We start from the raw sequence: 23,865 nt of genomic DNA on the forward strand, positions 1-23,865 counted from the left end.
TCTCACTCTAGGATTCTAGGAGTCTAGTTCAGCAGTGGAAGGGGCTGCCTCAGGAGGTGGGGAGCTCCCCCTCACTGGCCGTCTTCAAGCAGCTGCTGGACAGATCCTTCTCCTGGATGCTGGAGGCTGATCCTGCATTGAGCAGGGGGTGGGACTCGATGGCCTGTCTGGCCTTTTCCAACTCTATGATTCTATGATTCTATCAAGCAGTTCCACCTCCATCTCGCCATACGTTCGGTTTCCGAATGCAGTTTGGCTTTGGATCAACTCGAAGACACGATTGCATATTTTTATTAACACATAGAAAAACTCTGAAGAAATACAAAACGGTATTACTTGGGGGGCGGGGGGTGGTGAAAAACATCGTAGGGCAGCATAGCTTGTGTTTTACAGCACACGTTTCTTTTCATTAAAAAGAAAAAAACCTTTAAACTTCAAGCAAGCACGTCTACCTATGCAAAGTAAAGCAAAGACTTGAAATAAATGGCAAAGGTGTTGTCGACAGACCTGGTTACACTGAATTCAACAGGATGGGACACACTGTTGGACCCCATTTCCTTTAACCAGCCAATGGCGTGGCATCTGATCCTGCCAGTGACCCTTAATCCCAGAAGTGCAGCCCCGTTAGAGTTCCAGCATGAAGAGTAAGTTGGCCTGATTTGTCCGCAAATGCAAAACATTTTATCTCTGATAAAAGAGCTCCAGATGCCGTTGTTTCCCCGTGCAGTCCTTCTTAACATCACTTTACGCTGAATTTGTCACACCCGTTTCCCTGCGGACCGAGCATTTCCAGTTCTGCAAAATGCCATTTTTTAAGCCCTCCTCTAATCTTTTGAGGGACCAGTGCACAAGACCCTATGGCCATTGAGAGTCATGGAATCCCAGGGAGGTCGCAAGCATGGAATCGCTGCCAACACTGTCGCCCAGCCATGCAGTTTGGGTGACCCATCAAGCTGGTGCCCCCCTAGGAGATATATGCTGTACCTGCCCCAGTTTTTGTCATGCCGGCATGTTTACTGAGCCCCCGTTGAACTGCCATGCACAGTAGATGGCCTGTGTTCCATTTGGTCTATTACAAGTTACACTTTGCATTGGGATTACTTTTTGTTTGGAGTTCACAGACATCCAGTGCTGGGTCTCCTTTCTGCTGAAACAACTGCATCTATAAGGCTTAAAGGAAGGAAAGCCACAAGACTCAAACCTCCTTCTGTCCCTGAAGTGCTTGTCCGTGGCTCGGCCTGTCCCTTCCTGACATTAATATCCTGCCTAAATATTTGACACTCCTGGAGTGGCTGAGGACACCCAACCCTGTAGATGTCAACCACCAACTCATCCAAGAAAATACAAGGATTCCGTGGTTCTGACGCTCAGCCTGATCCAGAGAGTCAGAGAGCATGTCTCGTTTGACAAAGAGGGGTCCAGATTAAACAGAGACTCATCTCCTTTTCCATGTGGTCACTGGGTGTCCAAATGGGTCCCCAGCGCGTGTCTGAACAGCTCTCCAGTCTGTGAAGCAGGAGGTTGGGTGCGGGAGTCCAGAGCTGTGAGCTACCTGCTGATTTCAACATATGGCCGAACCTTCTGTGGTGAATCCGCTGTGAATCAAATCTGTCGTAAACGAGAGAACCGGTTTAACATGTGCGAAGACCAAATCAGGTTGGTCTCAACCCAAATTCTGGCACATCAAAGGTTGTGAGGATTAACGGCACCTTCTGATTCTTTCAGTCTGCCTCGTGATAAGAAATGTAACAAAACTTACAAACGTTGTCGCGTTGGTGTAGAAATGAAAGCATGGACCATGCAGCTGGCTTTTCGGATTCGTGCTCCCTGTCAAGTCCAAAATTCCTATCTAATGCTACAATTACAAAATAAGGGTCATCAAGGTGAAAATTGAGCAACACCACCAACAACCCCCTCCCCCAACAACCCCGAAACAGTCATTGAAAGCACAACTCAGTCGAAACATTTTGGGCATCCTATGTACACAATGTGCAATAAGCATGGTGCTTGGGTCACACAAACAACCAAAATCTGAGGAGAAGAAATCAAGACATTTATCCCGCTGAATAGAAAGAGTGGTTTTGTTGCAACTACCTAAAACAACGACAACAACAACTTTTCAGCAAAGACACCAGCACAACGCTTACACAAACGCAGCCACGGAAATGACGTCGCTGGAAATTAAATATTATAAAAGTGTTTTTAAATACAACGTAAGACCAATCCTTTTTAAGTGCATAGAACATACTGTAGAATACTGGTACGTACAATGACAAGAATATCGAACAGTGTTAGATTTATACCAAGCAATGTTCTAATAGAAAAGGATGTGTCCAACAAAGCAGATGACCCCTTTTTTAACACGGCAAAGACCAGCATCTCCTCCGTACGACAAACAAAGTTCAGTAACAAAAATAATACATATCAATTTATTCATATCTGCCAGGTTTAGTATTTCCTCTTATAAAGTATTGAAAAAAATGCTAAATATTTTTTTTTAGGATGCCGTATTTTTTAAATGTAGCAGTTTAAAAAGTGCAATAAAAATATACACGGTATTTTGAACATCTCCCATGTACGTTTGCTGTGGTTCAAAAATCTTTGGACGCATGGGATGATTTGTTAGCCTAAACTTATGGATACTATCAAAGGCTTCAAACGAAAACAGAGAGCTTTTTTTTTTTTTTTAAGGAATGATTTCTATTCTTTTGAGACTACTCCTGAGGGCTGCTCCTTTTATTACATTTTAAAGATGTAGGGGGGGGCTCAGAAGTAAGTTCTAGGACAGATCTACAAACTGCCAAGTTCACAAATCCGTTTTGAAGCCAGCAACGCTATTCTTTAAGACAAAACCTTAACATGACTTGTGAAAATTGGGCTCTGCATTTCTCAAGTGCAAAAATAATGACCAACCCAATAGTGGAATGCATCCCCACCATATTTCTTCTTCAAGTAAAATGTCAACTGCCATCGAGGAGTAAGGTGCTCCACGACCAAATGCTACATTTTTCTAAATCTGTATTATTATTATTTTTTTTGGGGTTTGGCTTTTGGCATGAAACAATAAATTAATCTTGAAAACACCACATGGATTTAATACTGCTAAGTCAGCCTTAAGGGCAGGATTATGTGTTATAAGGCAGGGGTAGTCAACCTGTGGTCCTCCAGATGTCCATGGACTACAATTCCCATGAGCCCCTGCCAGCTGGCAGGGGCTCATGGGAATTGTAGTCCATGGACATCTGGAGGACCACGGGTTGACTACCCCTGTTATAAGGAACTCATGGCTGCTGTGGAAAACAGCATCCTCGGGTCAAGTTCTCCAGCCACCTCTTCCTTCACGTAATTGGCAGCCTGGCTGTGGCTGGGGGAAGAAACACACAACACGATGATGCCAGGGCACAAAACAAGTTTTACTGCCCCTTGGGTGGGTGGAGAGAGGGAAGGAGAGATGGAGAACACCAGGATGCTGTTTTCAGTGGCAGGCATGAATGTCTTGGAACATGGGGGTCTTAAGTGAAATGGCAGTGCTCAAAAACGCAGCTCCACTAGTGGATAACACCGAGAAGGTTTTACCGGGCTGATCTGCCTCCCATGTAACGTGTAAACAAACCGTCCGAACGGCATCTTCACGGCTTCCTGGTTTGGAAAACGTGAAAATCGTTGTTTAGTGCGGAACGCCATCCCCCGTGTTTCAATATTTCTTTGTTCTTTCTAAGCAGACATCTGCGTTTGAGTATAAAATTGTCACACTGGTGTTTTTTTTGTGTGTGTTGTTTTTTAGGGCCAAAAATCCTGGAGCTGTCCGTGTTCAGTGAAGAGTAGCCCACAGAAGCAGAATCGGGATCCGACCCTGTGGTTTTCAGCGGGTTCCGTGGAAAAGCAAAGCAAAGACGTATCTTATTCTGGCACGTTTCTGAAGCTGAAATGATTACGATCGAACGTAAGTCCCTACGGAGCGGCGAGACGCTACATGGGGATATTTGCCGATCTCCCCAAACTCTTGTGTAGATTAGGGTTCTGGCTGTGCCTATTTCGGCTGCGAACCGACGAAAACATGGTGTTGCATCCGGGCACCTTGCATTTGTGTAGCTGTCGGAGGTGCACAGTTTTGTAATGGGCCCTGAAGGTTCCTTTATTACTGTAACTTTTCTGGCAGAGGTGACAGGTGATCGACAAACCGGAAGGGACGTTTGGAAAGCCCGGGCTGGACTTCTCCTCCGCGAGAATGCCGTCCGGATAGAGCTCTTCATTCGGCACCAAGCCTGAACTTTCACTACTTTCATCGCTGTCTTCTTCCAGACCGTCCTCATTCCCGCCATCTGAATCCCAAGAGGAAGGCGTGCTGCTCTCTGACTTGATGCTAGACGTGGTGCTTAAATCCAGGACTGCTCCGTCATTCTCCGCGTGATACCTGTAGCTCTCGGGATAGGAGTCTACAGTCTTGCTCATGGGGAAGACGAGGCTGCCAGTTCTGTTCATGCCTTTAAATATGACCGACGTCTGTTGTCCGAGGTGGCCTTTCAGAGAGTCCTCTGGGCTGACCTCTTGAGGAACGTCCTTCAAGAGGTAGGCTGTGCTGAAATGGTTGCTCTTGATCTCCAAAGGGTCGTGGTGGGTCAAGAGTTTATGGTGAAGGTTTAGGTTAGAGCTATGTCTGAAGAAACGAGAAAGAAGATCAGCAAGGCAGCCAGGAATCAACATTGATCAGCAAACGACTGGATTGTGTATTAGCTGTTAGCATTAAGGATATTTATACAGTTCAAGCACTCTTAGTCGATATTATATTAATCGGCTAAGCTTTCTCTTACCAAGTCACAGCGCTTTTAATTAATTGACTAAAATAGCCCATTGCTTATATTTGCACTAGGGGCCAAGCCCATTGAATTCAGGAATGCAATAGGTGCTATATTTGGGGTGGAAGAACTCTGTGGATGGCCTCTCCCTCCTCCCAGGACCTGGAAAGGCTGCAGGCTGGTGGCCCCCAGGCAGGGAACTCACTGGCAGGGGCAGCTCTCACACAGCAGGGATCTGCAGCCTCCGAGCCTCAGAGAGAAGTGGAAGGAGGAAGGGGTGGTCAGGAGTGGGGGATGGAAGGTGATTGGCTGGCCGCTGGACAGACAGGCAAGCTGGTTGGAGGAGGAGGCACTCAGGGGTGGGACAGCCGCCCTGAGTGGGTGTTAAGCACTGAGTGGCACTTAAGCCGTGCGACATGCTCCTCCTCCAAGGCCTTACCAGAAATATATTATGTGGAACAGATATGATGAAAAAAACAGTTCTATAGAAGTGCAAGTCGCTAAATTTTTGTCCTCTGCTGTGAAACTCTGAGCTGAGGGAATGTCTTCTGAATAGTAAAATTCTAGTAGTACCTACATAGTAGGTTGGATATAATTTTAGGTCATTAACAGTTTGTCCTGCTTTTGGTGGCTAATGGAGGACAGGAAGTCAGGCAGAGAGGCCCCACTGTAGCTTTTGTCTGTAACCCAACACAATAGTATTGTGATAAAGCTGTTGGGGTAAGAGCCTCTTGTGGCGCAGAGCGGTAAGGCAGCTGCCTGAATGCTTTGCCCATGAGGTTGGGAGTTCAATCCCAGCAGCCGGCTCAAGGTTGACTCAGCCTTCCATCCTTCCGAGGTCGGTAAAATGAGCACCCAGCTTGCTGGGGGGTAAACGGTAATGACTGGGGAAGGCACTGGCAAACCACCCCGTATTGAGTCTGCCATGAAAACGCTGGAGGGCGTCACCCCAAGGGTCAGACATGACTCGGTGCTTGCACAGGGGATACCTTTACCTTTTTTAAAGCTGTTGGGGGGAAGAGAAAATTTGAACCATGAAATATTGGAGATTTTTTTGTGCAGCAGCAGGATATCTGGGCCAATAGAACAGGGAATTTCAGATCTTGAAATCCACAACCATCTAGGCTGGGGTGCACAAAATGGTTCCACGCCTAAAAATGACTAATTAACGTATCAGAGAGAGGCAGAGAGAGAGAGACTAGAAAGAAGGGGAGAATGCTTGTTATCTGTTTTTGAGTATCTGCACATTCCTTACTTGAGCACTGCATGAAAAATACATAAAAGCCCATAACATTGCGTGGATGGGGCAGGAGGCGTTGAATTGTACATCATTAATGAGATCAACAGGACGATCCGATGGGACCTCAGTGATCTTGTGGGCTCCTTTCTTCATCCTAATAATTTTTCTCAAGAAGGGCTGTGACTCAGAGGCAGAGCGCCTGTTTTCCATACAGAAATGTCCAGGCTCGGTCTCCCATTAAGTGCCGAAGCTAGTAGGTGTTGAGAAAGACCTTTCTCTGCCTGTGACCCTGGAGAGTCAGCGTCACACAGGCCCATTATGCACGGAGGGGAAGGTCTGCATTCGGGGTGGAATGGCGTTGCCTAAAATCACCGATAACGCACGGACCCAGCTGCAACCGGCCGCAGATTTGGTGCAGGCCGCCGAAAAAGCCGCGTTAGCGAAACGCGGGAGAAGGCGGAGCTTCCGGGCGACCAGGGCGCAACCAGAAGTAGTCGCTGCGTGCATAATCGGTTACTCTGGGTTTTGCCGCCATTACATCCCGTCCCGTGCGTAAGCGGTTTGCTTCGCTCCTTCCCCCTCCGCGTTTTCCCTGTGATCTGAAATCGCCGTTTCGGCAGCTGTGCATAATAGGCCACAGAGGAGCAAAGACAGACCAAGATGAACCAACAGACTCACTCAGTGAAAGGCAGTTAGGCATGTCCTCATCTAACGGGCTTACAGATTTTCTCTTAATCCACCTCTGTTTGCCTCTTCCCTTGAAAACCCAGGGGGTTGCCGTAAGTCAGCTGCAACTTGACAACATTTTCCGCCACCAATGTCCTCAGAACTGGGGGTCTGGAGGCACAATAAACTTGAGCAGAAAAGTGGACGGGGTAGAAGACAGTCAGAAAGTCGCTTGATCTTCACTTGTGCAGGCTTGGAGCCAAGACAGGCTCTGAGCTTTATAACAGAGCTGTATTGTCTACATCTGTCTTTCTCAACTTCTTTTTTTACCATTGTGAACCTCCTGAGACATTCTTCAAGGCTTTGAGAAACCCCAGAAGTGGCACAATCACACAGAATAGGATTTGGAAGCAGAGCTGTGGACACGCCCACCCAGGGCTCCTCCCCTCCCCACCCCCTCCAGACCCATCATTGGCCATTGGGGAGGGGGGTTGACATGACCATATATAGTCATATCACCCGAGAAACGTTACCATATTTTAAAAATATATTAAATATCAACTTCCACCCATTTGGAAAATCCTTTCAGGGCCTCGAGAAACCCCAGGGTTTCGTGAAACCCTGGTTGGGAGAGTCTGGTCTAGGGTGACTGTATTTTGAAAGCAAAACAGAGGCCACATTTCCTGGATGATGGATATAGTCAAGTGATCTTACGACAGATCTCATTTTATTTAAACTGTGCAGGGATCACTGCGACTAACTAGGAATATTGCTAATCTTGCAACTGCAAAAGAGGACATTTTGATCAGATTTTTTTAAAAAAGAGACCAAAATAGGATGGACATCAAAAAACAAGAAATATCCTCTATAAAGAAGACATCTGGTAACCCTAGTATTATCCTCTTGTTTTACCTGAGGTAACAGTTGAACTAGAAGCTACAATATCCCCATCTGGCCAGCACACTAGTGGTGTCCTAGAGCAAGATACTTAGATCTGTTTGCCAGGATATCTGGCTTAAGTACCCTACATCATAAACTTAAATAAATATTTGTTTGACCAAATACGCATGCACACATGTGCGGCCGCACACACATACTGGCCGCTTGTGCTGTGTATTTTGTGCTGTGTATTTTGTGCTGCGTATTTTGTATTAATTAATACACTTGTGCTGTGTATTTTGTATTAAAATATTTTAAAAGATATGAAAATACATATAAAATAGAAGACCATGCCCCCTTTTCAAAAATTTCCTTCCACAAATGCAGTCAAGTCAGCAAGGAAACGTTCTGCTCATGTCTCAGGGAAAGCTCGGCTTTGTTCAGCGCATTTTCATTATGGCAGCGTTCTGATAAGGTGTGGAGAACAACAGAGGAAAAACCCACAGCACGATTCTTCAAAACATATTTGCCTCTCAAACGAGGCTCCGTCAGCCCATTGTTAAAAACAAGAAAAGAAACCATTTCATTCACCCTTTTCTTACCTGTCTCGACTTCTACGAGACGGAAAAGCTGCGTTGCATCCCTCCACTGTGCAAATGTGCATTTCTTTCAGGTGTACGTTTTTAAAATGCATTTTCACACTGTATGGGTTTTTAAAGGTCTTCTGACAGATGTCACAGTGGAAGCGACCGTCTTCCTTCTGAACCCCTAATGCATGTTGACTGACGTGATCCATAGCTTGGAAGTCTTCAGAATCAGAAAGGGTAACAACCTGTTTGCCCAAGGAGTGGAAACCCTCTTCCATCAGCAATTGATGTTGCAGTCCAGAGCAGTCATTCATAGGAATTCTGTAATTCAACGTCTCTTTAAAATAGATCTGTGATTCAGTCATTGCTTTGATCACATCACCGTGCTGGTTGGGGTCTTCATAGACCTTTTGACGAGAAACCGTTTTTAGCACCTGGCTATGTTCTGGATTCTCTTTTTCAGGGCTGTGTGATCTGCCCACAATGGTGTATGCCTCGTTGAGCTTGGCGGATTCAAAATATTTCGGCTCTCCAACCTCAGAAATGGATTTCCACGCGTCACCTGAAGGGGGTTGCTTTTCCACCGGGTGATTCTTATCTGTTTCTATCCGAGATTCGCACGACACCTCAACATGCCCCGCACTTACAACCTGCGTAGGCATGTCATCTTCTGAGCTGGCGGCTTCGTGGGTCACACTCGTCGTTTTGACCGCTTCTTTCTCGATCTTGATGGGCATGCTGGACTTCCGAGATTTCTTCTTGGGTAGCAAGTCAAAAGCTGATTCGTTAGAATTCAGTGGTTCGGGTACTGATGAGGAAACCAGAGGTAGAGAAGGGAGCGTCCCTGGCGTATTGGCAAGCTCGGCTGGTGTGACAGGGCTGCGATAGAATGGAAGAACGGGTTGGACCGTCTTCAGGTTTGGAAACAGAATCCCATTTTGTCCCGTACCATGGAAATTCTGCTGTACCTTCGAATCAGTACAAGAGTTAGCATAGCTTGAAAGGGATCTGGTATCCGGAGGCAAAATGGTAAAGTCCGTTCGTTTGTTGTCCTCCAGTCCAGCGATGGCCAATCCGTTTCTCAGGTCTTTATCACGGTTGTTTCTGTTCATCGGCATGTGAAGCCTCGGGTTGGGATTGGCGCTGTGACGGTTACGGCTCCGCAGGGAGCTAAACACCATGTTGCACCCGTCAATTGTGCACTTGTGTTTGATTTTCAGATGGACCGCGTTATAGTGGATCTTGAGGGTCCCCTTGTCGTAAAACGTCTTCTCGCACGCGGTGCAATATACGCGCCCTTTCCTCGTGCTGGTTCCATTTTTGTCAGCCGATTTCGTCTTGCTCTCCGGAGACCCCCGGCTCATTTCAAGCTTGGCGATCAGATTTCGGGAAGTGGATTCGCTCGCCGGAATGCCGTCCTCAGGATCGGAAGTGATATAGGGGCTGTCAGCGGCCTTCTCCTTTTCGGCTCGAAACGAAGAGCCGCAATTTAAGAAGTTGCTTTCCGGGAATGGCACTTGAACGTCTTGTTTAAGTTCACTGCTCTGGTCCTGAGCCTGCTCCATCAAAAGCCTTTCCGGCAGGGTGCCTATCAGTGGGGGAGGGATGGGACTAAAAAACTGAAAGGGCAGCATGAAAGCCATATTGTTGACAACACTTTCAAAGGGATGTATGCTAACAGGGTTCATCTTGTCCATGGAAGAAGGTAGACTTGGACTCCGCTGGCTGTAGCTTTCTATAAACGCCCGGATATCCATATTGGGTGCTGTTGCGGGGATGACAATCGATTGGCCTTCTTTCTCCTGAATGGCCATCAGCTCCACAATGGACTTGGTCTCCCCAAAACGAAGAAACTGCTGCAGAGTCGCCAGCTCTTCTTCACTGGTCATGATACTCCAGTGATCCAGCACCTTTCCTGAGGCATCCTTTAAAAAGAGGGTAGGGAAACACACAAACACACATTTACAGAGCATGTGAAAAAGATGCGCTGACCTTTAATGCACACAAGCACCTAATCAAGTATTGGGAATATCTATATTTCAATATGGTCTACAGCTAAAATCTAGACCAGCCTTTCTCAGCTTTTTTTCATCGTTGAGAAACCCCTGAATTGTTCTTCAAGGCTTCAAAAAACCCCAGAAGTGGCATAAAAGTGCAGAACAGGGTTGGGACACGCCCACCTGGGGCCCCTCCCCATCCCACCCCCTGCAGGCCCATCCAGTGGCCATTTTGGAAGAAGGGCCAGTTGTAACACATTTTAAAAAATGAATGAACTCCCACCCATTCAGGAAACCCTTCCAGGGTTGTGACAAAACCCTGGTTGAGAAAGCCTGATCTAGATCTGCAGTCTTTAAATTTCCCACAGAAATGGGGAAATCAGGCCGTGGCAGAATTCTCTCTGCCATCTTGCAATTTCTCCCCTTTGCCGTAACCTACTGTGCAACATGTACAGCACCGTACACTGGTCCCAACAGGAAGTGATAAGGGCAGGTGGGGATGTAGTTATCCTGCATTCTGCACTTTCAATGCACTTTAGCAGTCGTTCACAACTGGAATTTCCTGTTTCTCACAGGAGAATCCAGTTGAAACGATCGCCAAAGTGCATTGAAAGCATATTGAAAGTGCATTAATGGTTACAACTGTGCGACAGCTGCTTAATTTGCTACCAGTCACTTTGGCCTGCCCATACTTAGGGCTGATGCTTAGGGCTGATCCTGCGTTGAGCAGGGAGTTGGACTAGATGGCCTGCATGCTCCCTTCCAACTCTATGATTCTATGGTTCTATACTGGATGGGGACACTGTCCAACACAGAAATTTCTGAATTTTTCCGAGCATAGCACACACATGCTCAAAGCACCCATGTTCTTGCAAGCGCCCCATAACAATGAAGATGTGCACCAGTGAAACAAAATGCAAGAGAGCCAGTTTGGTGTAGTGGTTAGGAGTGCGGACTTCTAATCTGGCATGCCGGGTTCGATTCTGCGCTCCCCCACATGCAACCAGCTGGGTGACCTTGGGCTCGCCACGGCACTGAGAAAACTGTCCTGACCGGGCAGTGATATCAGCGCTCTCTCAGCCTCACCCACCCCACAGGGTGTCTGTTGTGGGGAGAGGAATGGGAAGGCGACTGTAAGCCGCTTTGAGCCTCCTTCGGGTGGGGAAAAGCGGCATATAAGAACCAACTCTTCTTCTTCTTCTTCAAGCATGAAGTGAAGAGACGGAGCAATCAGAAGGAGACCTAGTTCCACGTTTAAGTCAAGTATTCTTTCTCTGCAAGTTTAATCACCTTCCAAGCAACTAAGATCAGAGAACAAATGAACCTCTATCGATCCTTTGTCAGTGTTCGCGGAGCACAGCTGTAATTACACTGGAGTGTTGGAGTTCTTTCAAACTACAGCCATACCTAACTTTTCCCAATAACTACAATAAATATTTTATCACAGCACATGTATCTGATGGCCTACAGAGAGTTCTCACGGTGCATGCGGAGTCTTCTAAGACGAAGAAGAATGTACCGTCATCAATTTTTCATGCCAAAAAAGGTTCAAGGTAATTGAGTCCATCTTTTTTAATCCTAACACTAAAAAGCCAAATTATCCAGTGCCATTAAATATTTAGTTGTGTCATAACGTAAATCAGGGCATTACTTTACATTAAAAATGAGAATGCAGACTGGAGAGCAAGGATGTGCATTTGACTAAACATACCGAACTAACTTCAGGGCCCTCGTGTAATGGCTTTGATTCCAGCGGAATTCGAAGTGACATCATCTGAACCATGAAAATATTATGAATATCTATATTTCATTGTACTTTGGGAAGCAAGGCCTCTGACATTGGTCGAGGTGCTGAGATGCTATAGAATATTTACAGACATTTCAACACCCGGGGGATTAAAAGTGTCACAATATTTGCAGGGCACCTTCCATGACGGAAAGGGGAAGTTGTTAGTTTGGTTGGGATTAGAACGTCACATGAATCAAGCAAACAGGGGCAGCTTTGGAGGGCAAGGGGCCTAGAGAGAAAGTGGCTGAAGAAAAGGTGTAGAGTAGTCATTTGTACCAGTAACGCAAACCCCGAGGGAAAAGAAGGTGAAGGAGATTCAAGGCATATGGCAGAAAAGACGGGCAACTCGGGCAGCAAACAATTGCAAAAAAGCAAGAAGAATAAGAATTGGTTTTAAACCCTGCTTTTCTCTACCTGAAGGAGTCTCAAAGTGGCTTGCAGTTGCCTTCCCTTTTCTCTCCCCACAACAGACACCCTGTGAGGGAGGTGAGGCTGAGAGAGCCCTGATATTACTGAAGAAGAAGAAGAGTTGGTGCTTATATGCCACTTTTCTCTACCCGAAGGAGTCTCAAAGCGGCTTACAATCGCCTTCCCTTCCTCTCCCCACAACAGAGACCCTGTGAGGTAGGTGGGGCTGAGAGAGCCCTGACAGGACTACAGTATTATCAGGACTGTGATGAGTCTAAAGTCACCGAGCTGGCTACACACGGAAGATTGGGCAATCGAACAGATTAGAAGCCGCTGCTCTTAACCACTACACCAAGCTGGCTCTTAGCCACAGCGCCAAGGAAATGAGGAACCATTTCCTTTAATGATTTGGATTTACCAGCCACTTCTTTGGCTGCAGGTTTCCAATTCAAAGTATCCCACTCTATTCCTGTTGTGCTATTACTCCGGCCACCCCACTTTTGACAAAGTATCACTCCGCTTACTTGTAAGACATATCCACGAATGTAGTCTTGAAGCGTCCAGTCAAGCGCGTGGAGAATCTGTACTACTTCTTCTTGCTTTAGGACGCTGAAAAGGCGATCTAGGAGAATTTTGAGGCGGACAGGGACGGCTTGGGTTCCGTACAGCATGAGACTGCTGATGTCAAAAACCACATTGGACTGGACTATTTCTACCTGGGTCGTTGGATATAGATTGGGGATCCTTAGTTTGCTTAAAGCTGAAAAGAAGATAAAAAAAAAAGTTATATTACAATGGGTATGATTTTTAAAAAGAAGATATACAATGCCCTTGGGATGTGAGAACATCTGTTCCACTTAATATTTCTGGTAAGGGCTAGGAGGAGGAGCTGGTCTCATGGCTTAATTGTCACTCAGCGCTTAACACCCACTCAGGGCAGCTGTCCCGCCCCTGAATGCCTCCTCCTCCAACCGGCTTGCCTGTCTGTCCGGTGGCCAGCCAATCGCCTTCCGTCCCCCACCCCTGACCACCCCCTCCTCCTTCCACTTCCCTCCGAGGCTTGGAGGCTGCAGATCCCTGCTGTGTGAGAGCTCCCCCTGCTGGTGAGTTCCATAGCAGCTGCCTGCAGCCTTTCCAGGCCCTGGGGGGACGGGGAGGCCGTCCACAGTGTTCTTCCACCCCCCACCCCCGAATCTAGTGCCCGTTGTATTCGTGAATGCAACAGGCTTGGCCCCTAGTGTTGTCATCATATGATATAACTATGAAAGATAGATTGTTTACGTTGTAGCAGTTTCACGGTTGACCAACCCCAGCAGTTTCCTCTCTCTCCCGTTGCAGTCCCGAATATCCCAACCCCAAACAGGGACTGGGAAGTCTACAGCAGGAGGTGAGAATTAGCTACTACCCTCTCTTCTATCTGCTGGATCCAAGTCAGTATTTTACAATGTGAAACACATCACAAATTGAATTGTTACTAGTAATACTATTGAAGAAGATGGGGATCCAAATGTGTTCAGTATATTTGACATTGTCCTTGTGTGAATCTGTGGACACTTTCAGTGATGTGGCATTTAGCTAGGTTAATATACTGCAGACGGAAACGAGACATTGATCTAGCCATTGTTCAGTTTGCACATCTAGTCTGTGGTCTGGGAAGTGGTCGTGTGTGTCTTTGTGGTTTGCGCTTTATTACCATGTGCCACCCATCCATGCCGACACTGGTCACATTGGCGCTGGTTGATTTTCCCAGGTTTAAAATGCTGACAGCTGCAGTTTACCAGGGTGCACCGGATCGCCTGAAAGATCAAATATGCTTAATGATAAAAAAGGACCATCGTAACATTTGCTTATTTGTTTATTATGTAACTTCTATACCCCTCCCTCGTGATTGGACGCCTTAGGGGGGTAAACAACACAGACATGAATAGAACAATCAGTATAAAAGCCAAGAAAATACAAGTTCAATAGAAGTTGGGTAAAATGTTTAAAATACAGTTTAAGGTCAATTGGAAAGATACATTAAAATTAGAACCGCTAGGCTTGTAAGGGAATGGGGATGTCCTAATCAGATTGTATTTTGATTCCACGGGTCTCAGAAGAAGGTTCTTATATGCCACTTTTCTCTACCTGAAGCAATCTCAAAGTGGTTTACAGTCACCTTCCCTTTCCTCTCCCCACAACAGACACCCTGTGAGGTAGGTGAGGCTGAGAGAGCCCTGATATTACTGAGGAAGAAGAGTTGGTTCTTATATGCCGTTTTTCTCTACCTGAAGCAATCTCAAAGTGGCTTATAGTCGCCTTCCCATTCCTCTCCCCACAACAGACACCCTGTGGGGTGGGTGAGGCTGAGAGAGCCCTGATATCACTGCTCAATCAGAACAGCTTTATCACTGCTGTGGTGAGCCCAAGGTCACCCAGTTGGCTGCATGTGGGGGAGCAGGGAATCAAACCTGGCTTGCTAGATTAGAAGTCTGTGCTCCTAACCAGCTGGCTCAGCCATAAGCTTGGCAGAAGAGCTCCATTTTGCATCTCCTGAGAAACTGTTCGAGTTCTGTCAGGGTCTGATCTCCTCAGGGAGCTCATTCCACCAAGTTGGAGCCGGGGATGAAAAGGGGCTGGGGACCACCAACCAGTTAGCAGCCAGTTGAAGGGCTCTCTGAGGGACCTATTCCCTCAGGGGCTTGCCTGCATAAGGTCTTGAGCAGGGGTAGTCAAACTGCAGCCCTCCAGATGTCCATGGACTACAATTCCCAGGAGCCCCTGCCAGCGAATGCTGGCAGGGGCTCCTGGGAATTGTAGTCCATGGACATCTGGAGGGCCGCAGTTTGACTACCCCTGGTCTTGAGCATTACCATGCATTCAGGAAGCTTGTTACATACATGCAATTTATTTTTTAAATCAAGGATTATTACGCAGACGAACAATTACATATAATCCCAATCCAGCCAAAATGCAATTGAGTTCTCATGGAAATGAATGATTCTCCATTCTTTAAAAAATCCTGTACAGAACAGGATTTTTTAAAACAGAAATGGTGTGTGCCACGAGATTTGGTAACATCCCTACAAAAGAAAAGCACAATTACGCTCGCAGAAGTCTTGAAGCAACACTGATTGCAACACAAATGTATTTAGTGCCATGAAGGATAGGGCTGTACACAAATGATAGACATGACAGCTCCATGAAACGTCCATGTTCAGAGACAGTGAACTTCAGAATGCCAGCTGCTGGGAAGAGGGTAACAGCTGTAGCTTTCGTTTCCTACTTGTTCGCTTTGCCGAGGCAACCAACAATAAAAATTGGTGTCAATTCACCAGTTGTCTTTTCCCATTCTGCAGCCAATTTTAAGGAGGGAGCAACGGGCAAGCGAATAGATGTTGTATACAACTATGACGACGATGACTACTACTACTACTACTACTACTACTACTACTACTACTACTACTACTACTACTACTACGTTCGCACTGCTGAGCTGGGAGGCTTGGACCACTTTGCTTCACATGTTCTGAAGCCATTTGGACTTCCTAGTTCCTTCTGAGACACAACTAACTGGCAACAATATAAAAAAACAGAACCTTTGCATAACAATTTATCACCACTGCTACACCGCTTGAATAGGTTAACTCACTCTTGAGTAGGTTAACTGGATAGAAAACTCAAAAAGGCCTTTTGATACTTCACAGAAGAGAGAATTTCACTTAATATATTAAACATTGTAAAGAAACAATCATATGGGGGAAAATAAACCTTTCCAAAGTTGATGGGTCCACCTATTGATTCTAATATCTCGTAAATCATCCCATTTCCTCTGAAAGTAATTCTCTATTCCCTCTGCCCCGCACATCCTTACAAGGATACTATCTTCTGTTTACCTACTGAATTTCTTTTAGCCATGAGCCATATTTCTAGCTTTTGCTTTATACAGATAAGCAAACATTCCCTAATTTCTTTTTGTCTGTGTTTTGTACACTTTATGTGCAGAATGTATTTATTTATTTACAGCATTTTCTGACAGGGGCTCATGGGAATTGTAGTCCATGAACATCTGAAGGACCACAGGTTGACTACCCCAGATCTAGTCCAACCCCCTGCACTATGCAGGACACTCACATCCCAATCGCTCATCCACTGTCACCTGCCACCCCCTTGAGCCTTCACAGAATCAGCCTCTCTGTCAGATGGCTCTCCAGCCTCTGTTTAAAAATCTCCAAAGATGGAGAACCCACCACCTCCCGAGGAAGCCTGTTCCAGCAAGAAACCGCTTGGACTGTCAGGAACTTCTTCCAGATGTTTAGACCTGAGCTTGGCATGTCTCTCTGCCACCACACACCAGCATCCTGTCTTCCTTTGCATGTAGGTACTCCACAGGCAGAAAGGGAGCCTATCTTGTGAAAACAAAAGTTTGGATTAGAGGTGGGCTTTATGAGGGCGGAGGCTACCGATGAAAAGGACCTACGTTAATGAATAGAATAAGAGTCCAGAGGCACTTTTAAGACCAACAAAGATATATTCAGGGTGTGAGCTTTCGAGTGCAAGCCCTCTTTGTGTTAAATGTCCTCCTGGACTCTGATTCTGTTGTGCTACTTCAGACCAACACGGCTACCCACTTGAATCTACATGAATGACATCTACGTTCTTGAGCAAAGTGAAATCAGAGCACACAGCAACATACTGGGAGTCAGACTGAGAATCACTTTGCTTTAATGCAGATAGAAGGTTTGCTTAACGGTTAGCATTCTTTAATTGGACTCCTGAAAGCCATAAATTAGCTTTATAAAGGTTCATTTAAGGAGGGGAGGGTGTTTTATGTTTCTTCGAGCCGAGACATCACGAGATGTCAGATAGAGCGGCAGTGCAATTCAATTACCTCAGCAGGCGCATAAATATCAGTGTCGCGTCCACAGACTGAAGTGCGCTCGAGTCCTTAAGATCAGCGCTAGATCCACAATTCCATAAATAAAGAGAGAAGGAGGTCCTGGAAGGAACTCCTGAACGGTCCCAGCAAGGAGGGGAAAGAGAAGTTGAAAAGGATTTGGAAAAAGGAGGTCTGCTGAGGTTTCTGGCAGAGTTTAAATAGATAAAGAGGGTCGAGCATCAAGCGACTTTAAATAATGAAGGAGTTTTATGCAGAAGAGAAACAAACTTTGTATAGAAACAGGAGAGAGTCCTAACAGCACAGCTGACGGAAGGTGATTGGCTGGCTGCTGGACAGACAGGCAAGCTGGTTGGAGGAGGAGGAGGCACGCAGAGGCGGGACAGCCATCCTGAGTGGGTGTTAAGCGTTGAGTGGCATTTAAGCCATGAGACCAGCTCCTCCTCCAAGCCCTTACCAGAAATATTAAGTGGAACAGATTTCAGTGCTGTTTTTAAAAACAGGATGGAGGGGGGAGGGAAGGGACACCGCTGACTATGATAGCACCTCCCCTTCAAAATCCTCTTTATGGAAGGCGTGTGCATCAGAAAATAAACTGAGTCCACAACTGTGAAAATGCACAGGGAGGGCAGGTGTGAGGCCCAATTGGGCCCAAACCAATTCCAGCCGGCAGGTAGTAGAGAAATGTCCTGCATTGTGCAGGGGGTTGGACTAGATGGCCCTGGAGATCCCTTCCAGATCTATAATTCTATGATTCTAATCTGGTTCATCTGAGCCAGTGCATCAATCTTAGACTTCCACAGCCCTTCCGCAGCCCTGTGATACTTTGCTCCGTCGGCAACACCCACCCCCTAGAAGCTGTGATTTATTACAACAAGTTCTTTGTTGCCTAGTTTAGTATTTGAGCGTGCCAAGGAGGCAAGCTTCACTCCAAACTTCTTGAACGACAGCCTGGACAGATTTCTCAAAGGCTGCTGCAGATCTACATTTCCATGGCTTGTGGATTCTTGTCAAACATCTGTTGCCTTTTGCCATCTCAAGTCAGCCCCCCCCTGCCCAATCTCTCTTCCAGTCCTTTTCTCCTCTTCACATCTGCACCGAGCACGATGCTCATCTCTCATCAGGCCAGGAGTTGTGCTTGTGGTTCTGCTAAGGACTGAGCTTGAGGTCCAAGATGGGATCAAAGCAAGCAATGTAACTGACCAATGCGCATCTAGATCCCGCTTTCTGGATCCAGTCAGGGTAAACTGAAACTGACCAATAGTGTGCAATGGGAGGAAGATCCATTGTTTGCTACTGCATATAAGTTGAGGGTTTTCAGGGGGCTCTTGGTTCAGTTTTGCCTCTTGTAACATCATGCTGAGATCACAATGAAACTCCTAGTGCTCCTTGCCTCCTCCGAACCCAAGAATTTAACACCACCCATAGGTAAAGGTGGAGGTATCCCCTGTGCAAGCACCGAATCATGTCTGACCCTTGGGGTGACGCCCTCCAGCGTTTTCATGGCAGACTCAATACGGGGTGGTTTGCCAGTGCCTTCCCCAGTCATTACCGTTTACCCCCCAGCAAGCTGGGTCCTCATTTTACCGACCTCGGAAGGATGGAAGGCTGAGTCGACCTTGAGCCGGCTGCTGGGATCGAACTCCCAGCCTCATGGGCAGAGCTTTCAGACTGCATGTATGCTGCCTTACCACCCTGTGCCACAAGAGGCTCATAACACCACCCATAAGCTTTGCCTATTATGGTGTTGGAGACGAATGCTGAGAATACCATGGGCAGCCAAAGTTACCAACAAGATCGTCTTGGAGAGGGGCAGGCCAACTTTGTCATTGGAAGGGAAGATATTACGGCTGAAGCTCACTTACTTTGGATACAGCACGCAATCAAACTCATTAGAAAAATGATTAATGCTCAGCATGGTCAGCGGCAAAAGGAAACGTGGTCGCCAAAGGATCCGCTGGCTCGACACGATCAAAGCCGATACAGGGATGACCATGAACCAACTAAAAGAAGCAGTCAGAGACAGGGGCGAACGGCGGAGACTTTCCTACAGAATCGCCGAGGGTCAGACACGACTGAACGGATAACATCATGAGAGGCTTTTGCATCCACGTTGGGGGCATGAGCACATCCCTCCTCCCCCCGTGTTGCATGGGAGTGGGTGGAAATCAGATCCGAAACCTCTGTTGCTGAGTAACTCACTGCTGCCACCCCCAGCCCCTGACCCGTTCCCATTGTCATCTGTGGGGAAGCACAGACACAATTTCTCCGTGTTCACCCACAGCCCGTTGCACCTCAGTTCCCCTTTCTGAATCAAGCTGAGCAGGAACTTTAGTGTGTCTCAGATCTCAGGATTCAAATGTGGTTAAGTCTCCTGGGCCTATTCTGCACACATAGGATAATGCACTTTCGAAGTAGATTTTCCTGTTCTGCACAGGAACATCCAGCTGCCAAAGCACATTGAAAGTGCATTATCCTATGTGTGCAGACTAGGCCCTAGTCCCTGGGGAAGGAAAAAGCCTCAGTTGCATTCAGAACTCATAAAAAACGGGAGCCATTCTCAGTGCGCCACACACTGGGAGAACGAAGGAGAAGAACCAGGCCCAATCCAGACGCAGGGCGATACCTGTCACAACCCAACTCATTGGTGGCATTTGAATTAGGGTGGCCAGCACTCCCTCTTCAAAAGCCTGAAGATTTTGAGAGCCAGGTCCAGGGCTGGTGGAATTTGGGGAGGATGTGAAGGCACTTCCAGGTGACCCTCTTCTTGGCATTTCTCTTGGAGTCAAGATTTTCCTGTCTGATATTTATCTTGAACTGTAGTACAATGTTTTGATCATAAAATGTTACAAAGGGATCCCTAGCATCTGCGCGATCATGTGGCAGAAGATTGGGCCTACCCCTAATAAACAGGGAGTTTTATGATACTGGGCTGGGCAGATCTTATCAATAAACATTCTGCAGTTGGGAGTAATGCAGCTTGCCTCACATAGCTGCTGTGGATAAAGAGTCTTTTATGAAAAAGAAGTGAGGGAAGAGTTGGGTTTATCCTTGTATCCTGCTTTTTACTACCTGAAGGATTCTCAAAGCAGCTTACAATTGCCTCCCCGTCCTCTCCCCGTAGTGGATACTCTGCGGGATAACTGAGGACGAGAGAGCTCTGGGAGAACTGAGACTGGCCCAAGGTCACCCAGCCTTTGGAGGAGAACTGGGGGATCAAACCTGTTTTTTTCAGACTAGAGGCCACCGCTGTTAACCCCTGAACCAAGCTAAGATCTTTGGAGGAAGCGTGGCATTTCAAATGCACAGGTATGTGATGCCTTTGTATCTAGAGAGAGGTGGGCTACGAACACGGCTGGAAGACCTTGATCTCTCTCGGTTGGGAAATTTCCTGGAGATTTGAGAGTGAAGCCTGGGGAAAGCAGGTTCTGGAAAGGAGAGGGGAGGTACCTTGCTGGGGTATAATGCCATACAGCAGGACTGGAAAAACTGTGGCTCTCCAGATGTTCATGGACTACAATTCCCATGAGCCCCTGCCAGCATGCTGGCAGGGGCTCATGGGAATTGTAGTCCATGAACATCTGGAGAGCCACAGTTTGGCCATCCCTACCATAGAGTACACCTTCCAGAGCAGCAGTTTTCTCCATGGCCCCTGTTTCTTGTAGTCTGGAGGCCAGTTATAATTCTGGGAGATCTCCCGGCCCCACCTAGAGCTTTGTAACTCTATCTCTCACACACCCATTCTACACAACTACATCCATTTTGCTAGTACGCATTCATATTTATTATATGTTCCATTCGTCGCCAAAATGTTCAGGTTACTTTAGCTCAGAAACTCTTACCACAGTCTTGTAAGGTAGGCCTATAGAATGAGTTCATGACAAAGCTGATATTCACACCAGAAGAAGTGCTCAGATTTGTAACAGAGCTGGCCTTTTTGGGGGGCACCCTGCACAGAAGGGGAACCCTGCAACTTTGTCTCTTTAGGATATTCCCACCTGCACAGTAAACAAGTCAGTCCTCAAAGAGCAATCATTTACCCCTCAACGCTTTCCTTCTGAAACAGATAGAACCAACCTGGGATGGGGTGGGAGAAACCTCACACCCATCCTTTATGTTTACATTTTCTCCTAGAAGGTAAAGGCAGATTGGCTCCTGAGTCAAGCTGACCCAGAGCAGAGCTGCCAGATTTGTCGGGCCGACGTGAAAAAGCAGACCGCTATCAGGAACCATCAGCTTTCGGATTAAGGTAGAAATTCTTGACGAGAGCAGTTTCGAAACTCCTCCTACTGTCTGTGCATTTCACAAGGTCACTGACTGTTAGCAATACAATTTCTAGTCTCTCTCTCTCTCTCTCTCTCTCTCTCTCTCCCTCCCCCCTAGGAGATTCATACTGAACTGGGTCTGCTAACAGATCTAGTGTGCTCCTTGGTTCACTGCAAGTTGGACACCCTAAACCAGGAGTAGTCAAACTGCGGCCCTCCAGCTGGCAGGGGCACATGGGAATTGTAGTCCATGGACATCTGGAGGGCCGCTTTTTGACTACCCCTGCCCTAAACAATCAAACAAACAATACCTCTCAATACTGGAGCCCTAACCTTGATCCTTTAGGGATGAGCCGAAGCGAAATTTCAAAAACTGTGAAATTTAAAAAAGTTGTTTATCAAGAAGCTGGCTTCTTGGAGCCTTAGGGGAAGGCGGAATACAAATGTAATAAATAAACAAATAAACATACATCTGCAAATATATAAGGGGGATGATTTGCGATGGAACTTAAGTCCAGTAAAATGAGATATATTTATATTTAAGATAAGGATAAGAATTGCTGGGAAAAAACAGCTTTTTAAAGCTATCCATCTTTGCTCCTTAAATCATATCTTGTGTGTTTGTGTGTGTTTGTGTTCCTTTCAGCAATATATGTTGGGCCAACTACAATGGCAACCATTTCCCCATGCCAAAATACAATTGTGCGTTGTACAACAGGACGTGGGGGGATTCTTTTACGATAGATACTATAGTTGCCGGATTTAATAAGAGCAATTTATGAAAGATAAAGAGCTGTATTTTATTATTATTATTATTATTATTATTATTATTATTATTATTATTATTATTAGATTTATAGCCCGCCACTCCCTTGCGGCTCGTGGCGGGTAACAATATCGCAAATCCCCATTAAAACCCCATAAAACAATAATAACATTGCCAATATTGCCGGCATGGCAAGAATGGCAGCTCAACTCCCCCCCCCTCCCACTACTAGCGGGTGGAGAGGAGGTCCTGATGATGTTTTGCTTCGGGTCCAGAACCCGAGTCCACGGGGGAGGCATTATGTGTGGTTCTGGGGGAAAGTAGTCAGCCACTCGAAAATCCAAGTCTGCATAACCCAAAATGGCGCAAAACCCAATATTGCAAAACCCAAAATGCTGTGCTATCTTTAGTAACTAGTAACTAAGGGTATTAATGCTTTACTACTATATTTAAATTGCAAAAGGTAAGAGGTGAAATAATGAAGAAGGGTTGGGTTTTATATCCCGCTTTTCACTACCCCAAAGCAGCTTACAATCGCCTTCCCTTCCTCTCCCCACAGCAGACATTCTATGAAGTCGGTGGGGCTGAGAGAGCTCTGACATTACTGCTCGGTCAGAACAGCTCTATGAGGACTGTGACTAGCCCAAGGTCACCCAGCTGGCTACATGTGGAGGAGCAGGGAATCAAACCCAGCTCACCAGATTAGAGGCTGCCGCTCTTAACTACTACACCAATGGTATATGCCCTTTTCCCCCCACTATCTTTTACAACAATAACTGGATTACAAAATTATTATAATATAAAACAAAAAAGAGCTCTTCCAATCCAAATTTTGTTGTGCACTTGTCTGTTTGCAGAGGGCTTTCCCATAAATCATCTCACTATTAAGGGCAGGTATGTGCTGATGGAGGGAAGGGGGCAACCTTCAAGGGAAGTGAATAAGGAACATTTTCTGAACTCAGAAGCTGCCTATATTTCTGTTCAATGCTTTTTTCGTTAGCATATATTTTCAGCTGATCACTATAATAATTTCAAATTACATTTTCCTCTTCAAAAATAAGTGCGGTGCGTGTGGGGGGAGATAATCCTAATCAAATAAATTTGAAGAAGAGTTGGTTTTTATAGTCTGGATCAGACAGCCCCAATTTGTACTTCTCTTTGTATTTTGAACACAACCACGTGAGATGTGCACGCCAGATCTTATTTACACGGTTAGAGACTTGTACAATGTTTTTTTCACGGTTTCGCACCAACAAAGTCAATTACGCCATTTTAAAAGGACAAATTTTTTTCCTGGGTTTTCCCCCCCTTTTAAATTATCATTCCTGCTGAAATGTCATGTGGTGTCCAAGTGGATGGTTAGCCACTTCGATAAGAGCAAAGACCTTTACATTTGGCTTCCTAATATTTTTAAAAGATTGTTATTGGTTTTTAGATTTATATACCACTTCTCCTTTCTTAGTTTCAACAGAGTTTTGATCTTAGCTGTTGGAACCATGAATTATCAGTTTGATTTTATTGCAAATTATTTGTTTGTTTATTTTAAACACTTCTATCCTACCTTCCCACCCAGAGAGTGAAAATGGTCCTGGGGTG

At 46.1% G+C, this 23,865-nt stretch overlaps 1 protein-coding gene across 3 annotated transcripts in view; it reads right to left on the reverse strand.

Annotated features, from left to right (window-relative positions):
* Positions 1-268: 268 nt before the first annotated feature.
* The window catches only part of BNC1 (basonuclin zinc finger protein 1), a 109,200-nt gene continuing 85,603 nt past the window's right edge, over positions 269-23,865 (reverse strand). For 2 of the 3 annotated variants that reach the window (XM_077318127.1, XM_077318129.1), the window contains exons 2-6: positions 14,056-14,158; positions 12,887-13,122; positions 8,184-10,093; positions 3,266-4,657; positions 269-3,154 (exon numbers count right to left, since the gene is read on the reverse strand). In XM_077318127.1, coding sequence (XP_077174242.1) covers positions 3,970-4,657; positions 8,184-10,093; positions 12,887-13,122; positions 14,056-14,158 — 2,937 coding nt within the window. In that variant the 3' untranslated portion in view covers positions 269-3,154; positions 3,266-3,969. The remainder of the gene's footprint in view (positions 3,155-3,265; positions 4,658-8,183; positions 10,094-12,886; positions 13,123-14,055; positions 14,159-23,865) is intronic. The other variant, XM_077318128.1, reaches the window with a different exon arrangement.

This window comes from Paroedura picta, chromosome 18 (assembly GCF_049243985.1).
Source record: "Paroedura picta isolate Pp20150507F chromosome 18, Ppicta_v3.0, whole genome shotgun sequence".
NCBI lineage: Eukaryota > Metazoa > Chordata > Lepidosauria > Squamata > Gekkonidae > Paroedura > Paroedura picta.